The sequence below is a fragment of the Lygodium microphyllum genome, chromosome 15 (assembly GCF_053477565.2).
Source record: "Lygodium microphyllum isolate KBCC chromosome 15, Lygodium_microphyllum_v1.1.10, whole genome shotgun sequence".
Taxonomy (NCBI): Eukaryota; Viridiplantae; Streptophyta; class Polypodiopsida; order Schizaeales; family Lygodiaceae; genus Lygodium; species Lygodium microphyllum.
This window is the reverse complement of record NC_141149.1, coordinates 150,128,809-150,143,229: the sequence shown is the minus strand read 5'-3', so window position 1 is coordinate 150,143,229 and position 14,421 is coordinate 150,128,809. Positions and strand designations below refer to the sequence as shown.

General features: G+C 43.6%; 1 protein-coding gene across 3 annotated transcripts; it reads left to right on the top strand.

Annotated features, from left to right (window-relative positions):
• Window positions 1-492: 492 nt before the first annotated feature.
• On the top strand, window positions 493-14,107 carry LOC148025214 (glycerol kinase). Of its 3 annotated transcripts, XR_015693437.1 has the most exons (5): window positions 493-703; window positions 1,066-1,785; window positions 10,688-10,891; window positions 13,312-13,479; window positions 13,582-14,107. XR_015693437.1 is itself a non-coding variant. In XM_087695008.1 (4 exons), exons 1-4 carry the CDS (start codon window positions 539-541, stop codon window positions 13,345-13,347), a joined length of 1,125 nt encoding a protein of 374 aa, XP_087551134.1. In that variant the 5' UTR covers window positions 493-538; the 3' UTR covers window positions 13,348-14,107. The 3 variants fall into 3 exon arrangements, 1 of the variants encoding a protein (XP_087551134.1); XR_015693438.1 differs by lacking the exon at window positions 10,688-10,891 and having other exon boundaries at window positions 13,582-14,019; XM_087695008.1 differs by having other exon boundaries at window positions 13,312-14,107.
• The last annotated feature ends 314 nt before the right edge of the window (window positions 14,108-14,421 follow it).

The following is a 14,421-nucleotide window of genomic DNA, read 5'->3' as shown; positions in this document are numbered from 1 at the left end:
TAAAGTAGAAGACAGAAAGAGAGACAAAGAGAATTAGATATATGGAATTGGGGGGAGAAGTGAGAGAGACTAAAATATAAGGCAAAGAGAGAGAGAATTAGATATAGGGAATTGGGGGGAGAAATGAGAGAGAGAAAAAGAGGGTGAAAAAAAAAGAAACAGAGAGGGAAAATAGGAGAGAGAAAGATGAGAAATAGATTGTTAAGCAGAGTTACCGTGCAAAATAGTGCTATCGTGCACGACGACTTCACTTGCCGCATTGGGGTAACGAAACTGCCACAAAGTGACCTAGCGTCCGTACATGTGTGGAACGCTAGTTCATTACTAATATACTTTGCATTATTAAAAAAAAGCTTTTGAATCCCAGTGAACAGGGCGGGGGGAATCTATGGGCTTAGTTTCCTCTTAAAAGGAGGTTCTAAAAAATGTCGGTGGTTCGGAAAGAGATAAACCTTTGAATAATGTATAGAATATATAGAATATTGAATACAATAGATTATTTTGTAGTTGTTTTCCTTGTGCGAATAGGATCAGAGCCATGGCGATGGTCCTGTGTGTACCACCATTGGCATCTTTCCGCCTCTGCTGCTGCCTCTCGCCACCAGTTGGGCCAAGTGTACCCTGGTTTCGCAATTACAACAAGGCTCACCATTCTCGTCCAGCTGTCGGCGCCACCGCGGCCATCTCCGTCTCCACACCGCAGGTTCATTTTCCCCTCTGTAAACCCTCGCTGCATATCATTCCTGACATGCGCGATAGAAAGGAGCCCCTAATATGATCTGCGTGCTCGCTTAGACAGCCTTTTGGAAGTCCATGTCCTTACTTTGTCGATGCCACTTATTCCCAACGTATAGCGGGCAGAACATTTCATGATGTCATGTTTTGCTCTCATGTGCTTCTGTTTGCAGTTTTTGGGCGTTCACCATGTCTCTGATGATGCATATTCGTGCTTCACAATTAGAAATCACGCATAGATTGAGAATTATGCTTTCCCGTGCAACATACAAGGTTTTGCAAGAATTGATAATATTGGACTAATGATCCTAATTCAATCTTTCATAAAAGACAGCTAGTGGAACCGATGCAGTTTGGAGGGATTTTTCTCAAAGTGCATCGGGTGAATGGGATGGATATGGAGCTGAGTTCTCACCCTTGGGAGCTCCTTATGAACTTCCCAGTGCAGTTGTTCCAGAGGCGTTCAGGGAGTGGGAAGTTCAGCTATTTGACTGGCAGACTCAATGCCCGACACTTGCAAACGAGTCACTGCAGTACCGGTTAATAAGGCTGCTTCCCACTGTTGGATGTGAGGCTGATGCAGCTACACAGTATAGTGTTGATGAAAGGGATGCATCAAACACAGATTCTGGAGTGGACTTGCTGGCTTTTCATACTAGTGGTTCTTATATTGCGCTTTGGCCAGGCAGTAGAGCCTTAAAGCAGAATTTTGGGGCTGGACAGACTTCAAAGTTTTACGTTACTGAAAGTGACAAGAAGAATGCATTGGAAGTTGAACATTGCCTAGTTGATAATGGAGATCCCAGATTTCGTGTCAGGATTTTGCAGGAAATTGAAATTCAAGAATTATCTGATGGGAGCAGACATTCTCCCATTCTTAAGAAAATTACAGTTCAGAGAGAAAAATGGGAGTCAGAGTTTAGAAATGGAGAAGTTCTAGGAGGCTGTTCCACAAGTGGTTCAGCTTTTGCCAACACCCCTAAACTTCAGGTTGCAGAGCTTGAGGGAGCATGGGAATGCAAGACTTTTGCAGCAGAGTCAGAATCACTTGTAAGTCCATCAACTAACCTGTTACTTAGCTTTATCCTCAGCAAATTATGCCGAATATCTTAACTAGTGGTTGCAGATGAGCAGCTAGATGAATTGTTTGTTTTGTAAATTGTCAATGGTAGTTGTAAAGACGAACGGTTTGACTGGGGCCTGTAAGACAGCCTTTAGGAGTTAGAAGGTTTTCTTCTTTATTGGAAGGATATTAATGGCAATATCATGTGCCTGCTTTTCTAAAAATCCACCCAAAGATTCTAGCTATGTCTACATAAGCACATACTTGATCTTGATTGGGCAACATGAAGCTCCAAAAGTGCTCAATGAAGTCCTATTTGCTGACACATCACTACTACGTCATTTTGTTACATGTGCAATTACATATGCTTGGACATGCAAATACACAAAAATTCTGTAGCAGTTTCAAATGCTTCTTTGGTCCTAGTACTCTTGTGTGACAAGAAGCAGGTGGCCTTAAGACTAGTTGAATGCTGATACCATAAGCTGCCTTCTTCAAAATTTTCATTACTGTAGATTGCGTCTAGCAAGCTTCAGGGGTTGACAGCAGTTTGAGATCCTGCCCATTGCTATAAGTGGATTTCAACTGGATGGACAGTAGCTGATTATGATGGTGATCCAAGCTAAATTTGAGATGGCTATCATGGAATGGAACTTTCCTCATAGTTCTAGAATCTACTTACCACAATTTGAATTGTAGAGAAATTACCATTTCCACTTGAATCAGAGCTCTCCCGGATGTAGTAAAATGCAAGGAAACAAGTGCTAAAATTATCGTGTAAACTATGTAGCCTGAGAAGGAGAGGTGTACTTGAAGTCAACCTCTAACCATTTGAGTGACCTCTAACTCTCTTGAACAGTCGGTTCTTGTCACTAGGGGATACCTCTTTCTCTATTCTGACAAAATTCTATCTGTATCATGCTCATGAGGTATAGTGGATAAATTCTTTTTTACAAATCAACTATAATCTGTGCTACAAGCTGCTGAATTTATTTGGGTGCCTGTGCACTTATCTGGACAATTGGATGTTGTAGGGCCGTTTGTCATGCATAGGAGTAAGGAAAAAAGTGTCTGCAGGTGATAATTTTGCCTGGCCTTACCCCTTGCCTAAAAGCTAGCTATCCTAGGCAGGGTAGTTGTATATGATTCACACGATGTGTCCAGTCCATGGACTTCATACAGAGTGTACAAAAAAATTTGTTGGATAAAGTATGGTGTTTCATATGATGATTAAGAGATACATAAGTTAATGGTTTACGGTTTAGGGTCTAGCAAAAGAGGAGGAGATAGAGGTAGAGGAAGAGGAGGTAAGAGAGGTAGAGGTAGATGAAAAGGAAGACGAGCTTGATGGGAGATTGAGGTGTGAGAGACAAAATTGAGGAGTCTATGTTCTAAGAGACCAGCCAGCTCACGGTCAAGGGCAGGATGACACCTTTTTCAAGATCCATCCGTCCCTTAAAAAATAGAAGGGTCAAAATTTTCCTGATCTAGACTATACCGATCTTGTATGAATTGCACACGTCTGACTGGACAAAAAAGTAGGTTGAAGAGCTCCAAGCTCCACTAAAGGGATGCAATAAGGCCCTTGAGGAACTACAAGAGAAGCAAGAGCAGGAGTCCCAGAACTAGCTAAAGGAGTGTGACTCTGCGCTCAAGGATCTCCAAAACCAGCTAAAGGAGTGTGACACAGTGCTGAGTGGTCAAAAGTCTTCAAGAAAAACAGATGCAAGAGCTTCAAACTCAATTAAAGGAGCATAACTTAGTGCTTAAGAAGCTCCAAGATCTGCTTGGGGAGTAGGAGGCTGCAATGAGTAAGCTTCAAGATAAACTAAAGGAGCAAGACACTTAGACTAGGTAACTGGACTAATAATCTTACAGTCCCCTTAGCTATGATTATTCCCTTGAATGCTATTGTAGTCGTGGGTTTAAAATAGAGCAACTGAGATCAATGTCTATGACAATCCATGCAATTTGATTGGACAAAAAGTTAAAAGGAGTACAATAGGCACATAGGTGACAATTAGAAGCTTCACTTTGTCACATTTTGGTGGGCTATTTTTGTTGAATTGTGCAAGTTTAAAGACTTACTATCTATAAAAATAGGAATCCTTTTGCTCAAGGTGTTTTATTGCTTCATGATGGCAAACCAAGGCTTATGAAGTAGGAAAATCTTACAAACACAGTAATAGTGGATAGATTTGAGTTGAGGTTGGTACTTGCCATTGTACTGCCCCCCTTCACCTACTCTATTTTAAATTTTTGTACAAACGTGGTTTTGAACGAGTTAATGTTTGGGCTTCTATCTTCCCAATTCACTTGTTTGAAGCTTCTAGCTTTCCCATTCATCACTTGTTACACTAAGCGTGTTCCTCCTAAGTTCTAGTGTGAATGCTTCCTTATCCACGGGCACTTTTTACCTTCTGATTGGAGAAGGGTTTTTCCCCCATGTGAATACCCCCATCAGTGGGTGTGGAACTTAGTACTTTAGGGATTGTACTTTCATATAATTCTCACATAGTGGATGTGACATTTCAACACTCTTTTCTCTTGTTCACTTTGAGAGAGAGTGTGTGTGTGTGTGTGTGTGTGCATGTTGTTGAAAAGGCACTGGCAGTCTTGCACGTTGTTGCTCATGCTTGCAGCTGCCAGACACCAACAGTCCCACCATTGCTTTTGACAGCCTGCGTGGTATCAGCTAGCAGCACTGTTCAAAGTGCTGATAGGCCCAACAGCCTTGTCAACAGACAACTTGTCCATGTCCATGTCATGCTGCCCTTGCCAGGCTCTGATTTTGATATGCACACCCCATCCAGGCACAAATTTTAGGGATTTTATAGTAGACATCAATTTCCCCCAAATTTCTTCAAAAGTTTTGGGGCTTTTGTTGAAAACCCCAAATCTCACTAAAATTCACATTTGAGCTCAAATTTCACCAAGTGAAATTTCCCCAAATTCGTTGACATTGAGGCCAATTACATATTCTACATCAACATTCGTGGACATTCGAGCTCTTTCAATTGTAAATTCTTTGTTGAAGCCATCAAATTTACGAAAAATTATAAGGTTTTGGTCTTTTCTTTGCTTTCTTTTTGTGCTGTCCCTACATTTGCACTTTGGACATCAGCTGGTTACAAAAAACCAAAAATTTGCAGCAAGCAATGGCAGGGCAAAATGATTTGCTAAATATGTTTGGGGATTCTAACAAATTGGATGGCACTAGGCACACATGATGAAGCATGCTCTTGTTGCCAAGTAGTGTTCAGAAGTTAGGCCTGTAGGCTTGGCTACACAGAATGCTATAGGTTCTTCTAGTTCATCCATTGTCACCTGTGGATCTTTTGCTTCTGCACCTCCCATTGAAAATCAGTTGAGATGGGATGGGTGTGATGCCCAATCTCATGCTTTAATTGCAGTCTTGTGCAAGAGACAGATTATCCCATATATTCGGTCGTACACAAAGGCAAAGGATGCTTGGGATAAGCTTGCTTCATTGTGTTAGGTGTGCAATGAGGCTCTTGTAGCCTATTTGTGTAAGTAGCTTGAGATGGAGCACATGATAGAGGCTGATTTTGTGGATGCATACATTACACGTGTCAAGGATATCATGGAGTAACTTGCTAATATTGATGAAATAATTCTCGATGCCTCTCTTACATTGGCTGGTCTACGTGATACTTATTAGAGTTTTGCCACTACACTTCATTTACTTGCAAAAGGAGAAGCTATTGCATGCACATTTGATGCATAGGTATCACTATTGTTGCAATAAGAGCTATGAAGGGTGAATCACTACATAAGTATGGACAATCAAGCATTTGCAGCCAGCCATCGAAACAAAGAAAAGTCATGGAAGTCCTCAAACTTAAAGAATAAATGCAAAATAGCTTTTTCTATGGACTCTTTAAGCACCAAGGATGACGGTGCTAAGAAAGAGAGATGCAATTATTGAAGGAAAAAGGGGCAAGTTATTGAAGAATGCAGAAAGAGGATGGTAAGTGAAAAGAACAAACAATTGGGCATGAGTGTTGTTGAAAATTTAGCAAATACAAAGGGTGCACTCGCACATTTAGCATGCTTGGATATTGGTTAGTCTTATGCTTAGGTTGTGCGTTGTTCGTATAATCCTTTTTCACATGAGCATGGTCTTTCAATGGCTGAAAATTGCAGCACATGGTATTTTGATAGTGGAGCTTTCAAGCACGTGACATCCTTTCGTGACTTGTTTGTATCATGTGCGAGTGTATAAAAGGGGGGATTTGTTGTATATGCAAACAATGCTTTGTATGCAATCCAAGGCATGGGTTAGATTCCCATTATTGTAGTAGATGGGAAAACTATCATGCTTGAAAAGGTCTTATATGTGCCAAGCATTCAGTTTCAACCATTGCATGTGCTGGTTTCGTGGTCAAATTCCACATGGATCGATGTAGTGTATATCAGTGTAGTGAGAGGAGGCTTTCCATACACAAGACGGGCAGAAATGCACGGGAGAGGATGGCCTCTCTAAGGCTTTCTTCACTACCTTCTGGGAAGTGGTGAAGGACCCCCTACTGATGGGCTTTCAGGAGATTTTCACTTCAGGACTGATGCCATGGAGTTTATCAGCAGGTCTTATCAGTCTTCTCCCCAAAGGGGGAGACTAGTTGGAGCTTTCCCAGTGGAGACCGATCACCTTATTGTCAGTGGCCTATAAGGCACTGGCAAAGATGATTGGTAGATGACTACGCCCCTTGCTTCTAGACATCATCCATGACACACAGACAGGCTTTGTCTAAGATAGGAGCATTCTGGACAATGTATTCACCTTCTTTGAGGCGACAGAGTGGGCCCAGTACAGTGGGCAGAGACTGGCCGTACTACTCTTGGATTTTGAGAAAGCCTATGACAGGGTGGATTGGGATTTCCTAGAGGGCACCATGGTGAGGTTGGGTTTCCCCCAGGCTTGGATTTTCGGGGTCTCCGCACTTTACAGATCGGCCACTAGCAGGGTTCTCATAGGAGGGAGGCGAGGGGAGGAGTTTCAGCTGGAGAGATCGGTCCGAGAGGGCTGCCCCCTGGCTCCCTACCTGTTCCATCTCTTTGTAGAGGTGATGTCTCACTTCCTCAGGTCACGTGCGAGCGGTTTACGTGGCCTCCGACTTCCAGTAAGAGAGGAGACTGAGTTGTAGACTCAGAGTATGCAGATGATACAGTGCTCTACATAGAGGACGACGAGTTGATGCTGGAGAGATCGAGGTTGGCTCTTGAGGTATTCTGTTCTGCAGCGGGAGCAAAAATCAACTGGCAAAAGTCAGTTGGTTTCCTCATAGACGCGGACTCTAGCACGGAGTGGGGCGTACACCTGGGATTTAGATGGGTGAGCAGAGGATAGACTGTTCGGTACCTAGGGTTCCAAGTGGGACTCATATCACTCCCGCCCAGCAGTTTCTTCCAGTCCTCGATTCTATTCGGAGGAAGCTGACCTACTAGAGCACGACTCGCCTCTCACGAGCTGACTGAGCCTTCGTAGTTAACCAGGTTCTCCTAGCAACGGCCTGGTACATTGCCTTGTGTTGGTGCTTCTCCTCCTCCTGCGTAATGCAGCTTCGCCGCATAGTGCGGAATTTTCTTTGGTCCGGGTCAGACGGCTCTAGGGATTCCAGGGCCAAGGTGGCGTGGGCGACCATTATACGGCATCGGTCAGAGGGAGGGCTTGGGATCATCGACCCAGAGTATCAGAGTATGGCCCTCCTGGGCAAGCTAGTTGTCCGCGGCCTCACACCGGGACGGTAGACCTAGAAGGTCCTATTGTTGCAGGAGGGTCTTTAGGACTGTAGATCGAGGCTTGGCGGTGAGTGGAGCCCGTCCCTGAGATGGATCTTCACAATAGCCTAGATCACCCCCCCAAGATCACCCTTCCTACGTAGCTTGCTCCGCGTGTCGTAGGGCCTTCGTAAGGCCCTAATCCAAAGCCCCCTAGGCTGCCAGGAGGAGATAGACCGTCAGTCGGTGATTTGAAACCCCCAGGTCAAGGACCGGGAAGGGGCACAGATTGGCGAGAGCCCCCACATCCAGTGGGTTGGTTGGGAGGCTGGCTCGGCTCGTACCATCTAGACATGGTGGGAGGTGTACAGGATGGCAGATGAGGAGGTACTGAAGCAAGTATCAGGTTGCCAGCGAGGAGTGGAGCTGAGGAGAAGGGAGATAGACACAGCGATACCTCAGGAGTGGCTAGAGCCCGGGGAGATATGGGCCGCTAGGTTTTCACAAGCAGGCATCCCCCTACAGGTGGCAAGAAGAGTGGGTGGTGCTCCACCTGGGACCTTTTTCACAGTGTAGAAGGGGGGGCGTCTGGCTCTTGACAGAGGCTAGCAGGACGAGGGGATAGCTGTCTTTTCATGGAAGAGGATCTGGGTGGTTGGCCTTCAAGGGAAGACATGGCAGCTGGACCCTTTGGTCTTTTGGCAGGAGCTCAGGGAGTGGCATCTCTGGATTTGGGAAGGAAGGCTACTTGATGAGCTGGAGTGGGATCCAGGAGAGTGGCTTTGGCTGGCCACAGCGGTCGCCAAGAAGCCACGGAGGTTCTTGGAGTACACCGCCAGGATTGGCAAACACGTACTGATGCAGGAGGACATGGATTGGGCGCCGTCACGTAGCAGGCACTGGGCGGAGCACACATCACAGAGTCGTTCCGATGGACCTTTTGGTGCCGCCTATGGGACAGCTGGAGGCCGAGGAAGGTATCGTACTTTTTATGGCTAGTGGCACATGGAGGCTTGGCGATGGGAAGCTGGCTTGCCCAGATGTAGAAGGAGGGAGTTTGTAAGTGCTGCATACAGTAGTCTTTTGAAACCCCAAAGCACTGCCTTTGGTTGTGTGAGGCGGCATAGCTCGTGTGGAGAGGAGTATGCCGCATCCTGCGCCGCATAGCACCCAGCCTTGGATGTATCTCTTGGGGTGCTTTCTTGGCAGGCGGTCAGCCAAGGCCGTCACCTTCTGCATGAGGCTGGGATGCAGGATACAATATTCATTATCGAGGCAGGGTTGTGTGCAGTGCTGGGTTTAAAGGCTCTACCCATCCGCTAGGTATTGGAGTCCACAGCAGACCGCTCTGAGGTATGGGAAATCATAGGGAGTCTTACTGGTTGGCATATCTGGAAGGTGCAGTGTCAGGTGGCTTTCGGCGGAGAGAGACTTTCAGTACATGCGACCTTAGCAGAGCTCTGGACCTTCATCATCCACTCCCTTCGAGGCCAATGGGATCAGGTGCAGGGTGAGTTCAGGGCTCGTCAGGAGCTCCGAGGTCATTTCATGCGCACTTGGGGCGGCCAGGACCTATTCTTCGTGATGCAAGCAGGCAGCCCTAGATGGCGATACACCCCCCCTCCATGGCTTCTTGCCCCTATCCCCCCCAGACTGCCTTGAGAGGCTTGTATATATGATGCATCTGTGATTGTCACCAGCTCCAGCTTGGTCTGTTGAGCATGAGCACTTCTTTGTATTCAAGGTTTTTTCTGAAGTAATATAATTAGCCACACTTTATTTGAAAAAAAAAAAGGGAGGACTCAAGGAGAGCTTGAGAGAGTAGTAAGGATGGAGAGCTTGAAAGGAGTAGGAGGGGTAGAGAACTTGAAAGGATGAATGAGTTCGTGGGGGAGGGGAGATTTTATAGAAAGGGAGAGTGCTTTGGGGTTTAGGGTTGGCCCTCGGTGGGGGGGGGGGCGGGGGGGAAAGAGAGAGAGAGAGAGAGAGATTTTTCAAATTCTGAAATTTGAATGGTGGCCCATCATCCATGGGAGAGGATAGTTGCATTGTGCCATAATCCATTGTGTGTATATGAGAGAAAGAGAGATGGATGAAATTTGAAGGGAGAGGAAAGGAGAGAGTTTTTAAACTTGTTAGTTTAAAACTTTAAACTTTAATCTTTTCTCTTGAGTCTTTGTGAGAAAGAAAGAAAAGATAGAGAGAGAAAAGAAAGAAAGAAAGAAAAGAATAGAGAGAAAGTAAAAAAGAATAGAGAAGATTCAAGAAAGAAAAGAAGAAAAAGAAAGGAAGAAAAGGAAGGTAAGAAAGAAAGAAGAAAAGAAAGGTAAGAAAGAAAAGAAAAACGGGCCTGAAAACGGTAAAAAATGTGATTGTTTATAACTTTATTAGCCGCAAGGCCTAGTTGTACGGGAGTCAGGACCCGCGTGCGGCGTAATGGTCACAGGGTGGTGGGCGCAGTCGGTCCAGTCACAGGGAACAGACCGGATGGGTCCGGACGTCCGGACGCAGTGGATGGGACAGGACGAGTCGGATGGGTTGACCCGTCCGTCGGACGTGGACAACCTTGGTTGTGATACTTAGTATCTCAGGGATTGTACTTTCATATCATTCTCGTGGCATTCCAGCACTTTCTTCTCTCTTGCTCTTCACTGTGAGTGTGAGTGCATGCATGCTGTTGAGCCCTAACATAACATCAGTCACCGCCCTAACATAACATCAGTCACCACATGACACGAAATTGTGTTAACTCTTCAAGCTTGAAAAGATGTCTGGACCCATCTATATAGGTCTGTAATGGACCTTGGTTAAGATTTCAGAATTTCTTTATTACTTTGACTTATTATCAAGTTTTGTTCAATTCAAGCTTCCTTGTCTTTTTTATCATTTGATTGACAAGATGGATATCTTTGAAACAAATCCAATTTTGTGTTTTTTTTTTTTGCGGGGGTGTGGGTGGGTGGGGAGCTGTTACTTCATTCACTGGATCAACCCGTTCATTCTGTACTTTATACTGCTTTTTAAATAGTTGTATCATTAGAGTGCTTGTTATGGTGTTGTAAAACTAGGTTCTCTGTTTTCAAAATTTTGTGGCACTCCACAAAAAATGTTGTGCTTATAACAAGGTAACTCTATGCGTTTTAAAAGGATGGTTTTCAGCAACTGCTTTACTCGGGTCTGGAAACTGTGAAAAGAGATCCTCCAAGCAGTTTAGTAGCTCTTCCAAAAGGTCTATGGAGTATGATGATGCCCACAGAAGAGGGGCATTTTTCAGTTGGTGCTGGCTGGCTTGTAGGCTCGGGCAGTGCTATCACTTCAACTTGTGTCTTTTCAAGAAATGGAAAAGCAAGAGTAAGTCTGCTGTTTTCACTTTATTGCCAAGAATCATGGAACAATTTTGTGGCCACCTGCACCGACAGGTCATAGAGAAAATGTACATTTTTTCACATTTGGGGGGGGGGGGTGCTTGGTTGATTGTAGGTGGGTGTGTGGGAAAAGAGGGGTGGGAGAGTTTCTTCTACATTTGACCCTCATGCTGATAGTTTATTACAGTACGAACAAATGTGCACTAGCGTTTCCTGGAGCATTGCCCTTTTGTTTCCAAGAAGAACTCCTAGTGCTACTTTAATTCCAAAAAGCAAGAGCTCTCTCAAGAGTTTGCTCTAACAAGAAATATATACTTTAGGCTAAAAAGGTGAACTTAAGCTGAACTAAATCAGCTTCTAACAAGTCTAAAAGTGGGCCACTTTACTCAAGTCAACTGGGGATAATTTTTTGAACTAACTTGTCACTGCACCATTGCGATAGCATATGCCCTGACAGGCAATCCTAACAAAAAACCATGAAATCATCTAGGTTGAAGGTTTTCATACAGGCTTCAAAAAACGTCTTTTGTGCACGCTGTTTGTATCATTTACTGCACTGGTGAGAAAGATGCACTCTAGGCTAAAAAGCGAACTTAAGCTGAACTAAATCTGCCCTAACAAGTCTCAGAGTGGGCCACTTTACTCAAGTCAACTGGGGATAATTTTCTGAACTAGCTTGTCACTGCATCGTTGTGATAGCATATTCCCTGACAGGCAATCCTAACAAAAAACCATGAAATCATCTAGGTTGAAGGTTTTCATACAGGCTTCAAAAAATGTCTTTTGTGCACACTGTTTCTATCATTTACTCCACTGTTTTAATTTTTTCCTCACCATCACCATTCCTGAACTTAAAATTCCTTAGAACATATTGAGGCAGCTTGCAAAGACACCAGCCTTTGAAACATAAACTCAAAAGGAGGAGAGAATCAAAGTCAAAATGATCCTCTTACTCATCTGATGGAGCAGTAATAATGATGTACACAATGGGCAACAGCATATCCATCGCTGCACTCCAGCAGCTGGTGTGGGATTAGATTCACAATTAGCCAGGAACAAATCCTTGTTTGTGATGTCTCAATCGATTTGTGACTGCCATGAACTGGAGAGCTGTCCCAGACAACTATCATCATTCCAAGGATTAGGCTTTGCGAAGGCTTGATCTTTGCTCTAGGGTGGGTTTGAAGTCAACCAAACAGCCTGCCAACTTGCCACTCGGCCTTCAACCTGCTTGCTGTATCAACAGCTGCCTGCCGCGTCATTGCTTGTCCTGCTCATGTGCCCAGCGTCTCGCATTATTTCTGTCTGTCTGTCTCTTTTGTTGTGCCTTTGCTGCCACTTACTGATACCACTGAAGTTGGTATACCAATCCTCAGAGAAGCGCGTATCACTGAAAGGAAATCCCTTGCAAACAATAACACCTAGATCCTTGTCCCTCTATCTTTTGAGAGGTTCCCCATCATGCTGTGACAATGTCTGCAACTCCTTCAAATTGAGCTTTGGTTTGCATTGTTTATTTGTAACATTTTTGGTGGTAAGAATTGACACTAGGAAGGTGGAAGTTTTCCTTTTATCCAACAACAAGGTTATGTGCAGACTTATGTATGCATTCTCATAATCCAGGAAGGAGTATGCATTCTCGTAAGTTATATAACTTTATTCCTTGTTTCAATTAATGTCAAATTGTTATTTTCTTCTTGTGATAACTCATTTTGTGCTAAGTTTTGCTATCTTTTTGCAATTAGGATGACTAGTCATGTATTTGTCTTCGGTTATGCAATTCACGCCATGTAAGAGTCATCACAGTACAAACAGTTTCATTTTGCTAGAATTCAAGTTGATGTAAATGTGCCATTATTATGTGTTGCTTGACTGTGATGTCATTTGGGAGGCTTAACAGTAGTTAGGGCTGAAAAACAACCATTAACTCTAGAATAAGATCACCAAGCCAGTGAAGTCTTTGACAAGCTGCAATCCCCAAAAACGGTAATGAGCAATCAAAGACAAATTGACTCATGTAATTCTGCCTGTGTGGGTGTTGCCTACTGGAGGTGGAATATTTCATAAATCTTAGAAGATACCCTCTGTTTATCCTATGAAAATGCTTTTATAATATGAAGCGTCAGCCAGGCTATCACTGTAAGATTGTTCCAGCTACTGATTTATCAGCAGCATAATACTGAGAGGTTTCATGTTTGTAAGATTTGAACAGTTTGCACAGAGATTTTATTTGTATATGTGCATAGAAAGATAGTGGTTTAATGACCATGTAATTACTCTTTATGTATCCACTCGATATGCTGTTGTCTGCACATTTGGGTTTATGAGCAACCTGGATAGCCTATTGTCATCTATTACAGTTTCAGGTTCAGAATGTCAAACTTGAATCTGGATTTGTGGTTGCAGAAGATTCAGATCAGATTTGAAAAAAGGAAAGATTAAGGATTGCAAGTTTTAATTGATGATACAATCAAGCTCTGCCATAGAAAGTGAAGGCTCCCTTGATTTGCTCACAGCCACAGAGATGCAGTCAGGGTCTTGGAAGAGAATGTTGAGCTATATGATGACTCTGAGGTTAGACTTGTTGACATTGCTTGATCTTGTTCTTTGTCTCCCATATATCTGCGAGAGGTTATGTGCTCATCCTCATAACCATTCTTCTGTATTATATGCCAGGCAGTAAGACATGTTTGGCCTTTCATTCAGTACACTTCAGATCCTTTATAGGCTTACTTCGGCAGTGAAGGATCAAGTTAAGATTTTATACGGTTTGTGTTTTATTATTGTACTGGTCAAGGATCAAGTTAAGATTTTATATGGTTTTTGTCAAGAATGTATTTTCCCTTTCATATGGCAATCATTGCCCCGTTCAGGGTTTTTGTTGTTGCAATTGGTAGACACTCATAGATACATTTGTGTTGCCGGGGAAGTGCAACCCAGGGTTTGAACTCACAGACCCATGAGACTCAATGCACACTCAAACCAACTGGGCTATGACCCCATTGGGTACTGCAAATCATTAGTGTACATTCAGCATGGGAACTACCAGTCGTGCTGGGCATCTCAAATTGTTGTCTTTCTTTCTTTTTATATTGCTAAAAGCATCAACAAGCAGATTCAACTCTAGAGATCAATTCTTCCATTTATCACAACTCTTCCAGCCATGTAAGCTAAAAATTGCACAACGGTTCTTTTACTTTTATTCTTGTCTTTTTTGCTCCTCACTATCACCATTAACATGAATTGATTAGCTTTGAGACTCGTTAATCATAGCCATATAATAAGAATCAATTGTGAAAACATGAGGGCTTAAATGTCTTAGGTTCTTCTATCATATGTTGATCATACAGGTGTAGCAATTTAGTAAAAGTAAATTCAATGCTGTAAGGCTGCTTGCAAGGAGATGTGAAATGTCTTTCTTCACAATCATTGAAAACAGTATGCTTTAGCTTTACTTGTACTTTCAGACAAAGATCATTGTGCTCATCTTGGAGCCTTACAGTGCTTGTGCTAAAG

Bases quoted from the DNA above. Each gene is read 5' to 3' on its own strand.
- LOC148025214 (XM_087695008.1), top strand. From the start codon at position 539: ATGGCGATGGTCCTGTGTGTACCACCATTGGCATCTTTCCGCCTCTGC. The intron at 704-1,065 runs GTTCATTTTCCC...CTTTCATAAAAG, and splicing joins TCTCCGTCTCCACACCGCAG to ACAGCTAGTGGAACCGATGC. The intron at 10,892-13,311 runs GTAAGTCTGCTG...TTGTGGTTGCAG, and splicing joins CAAGAAATGGAAAAGCAAGA to AAGATTCAGATCAGATTTGA.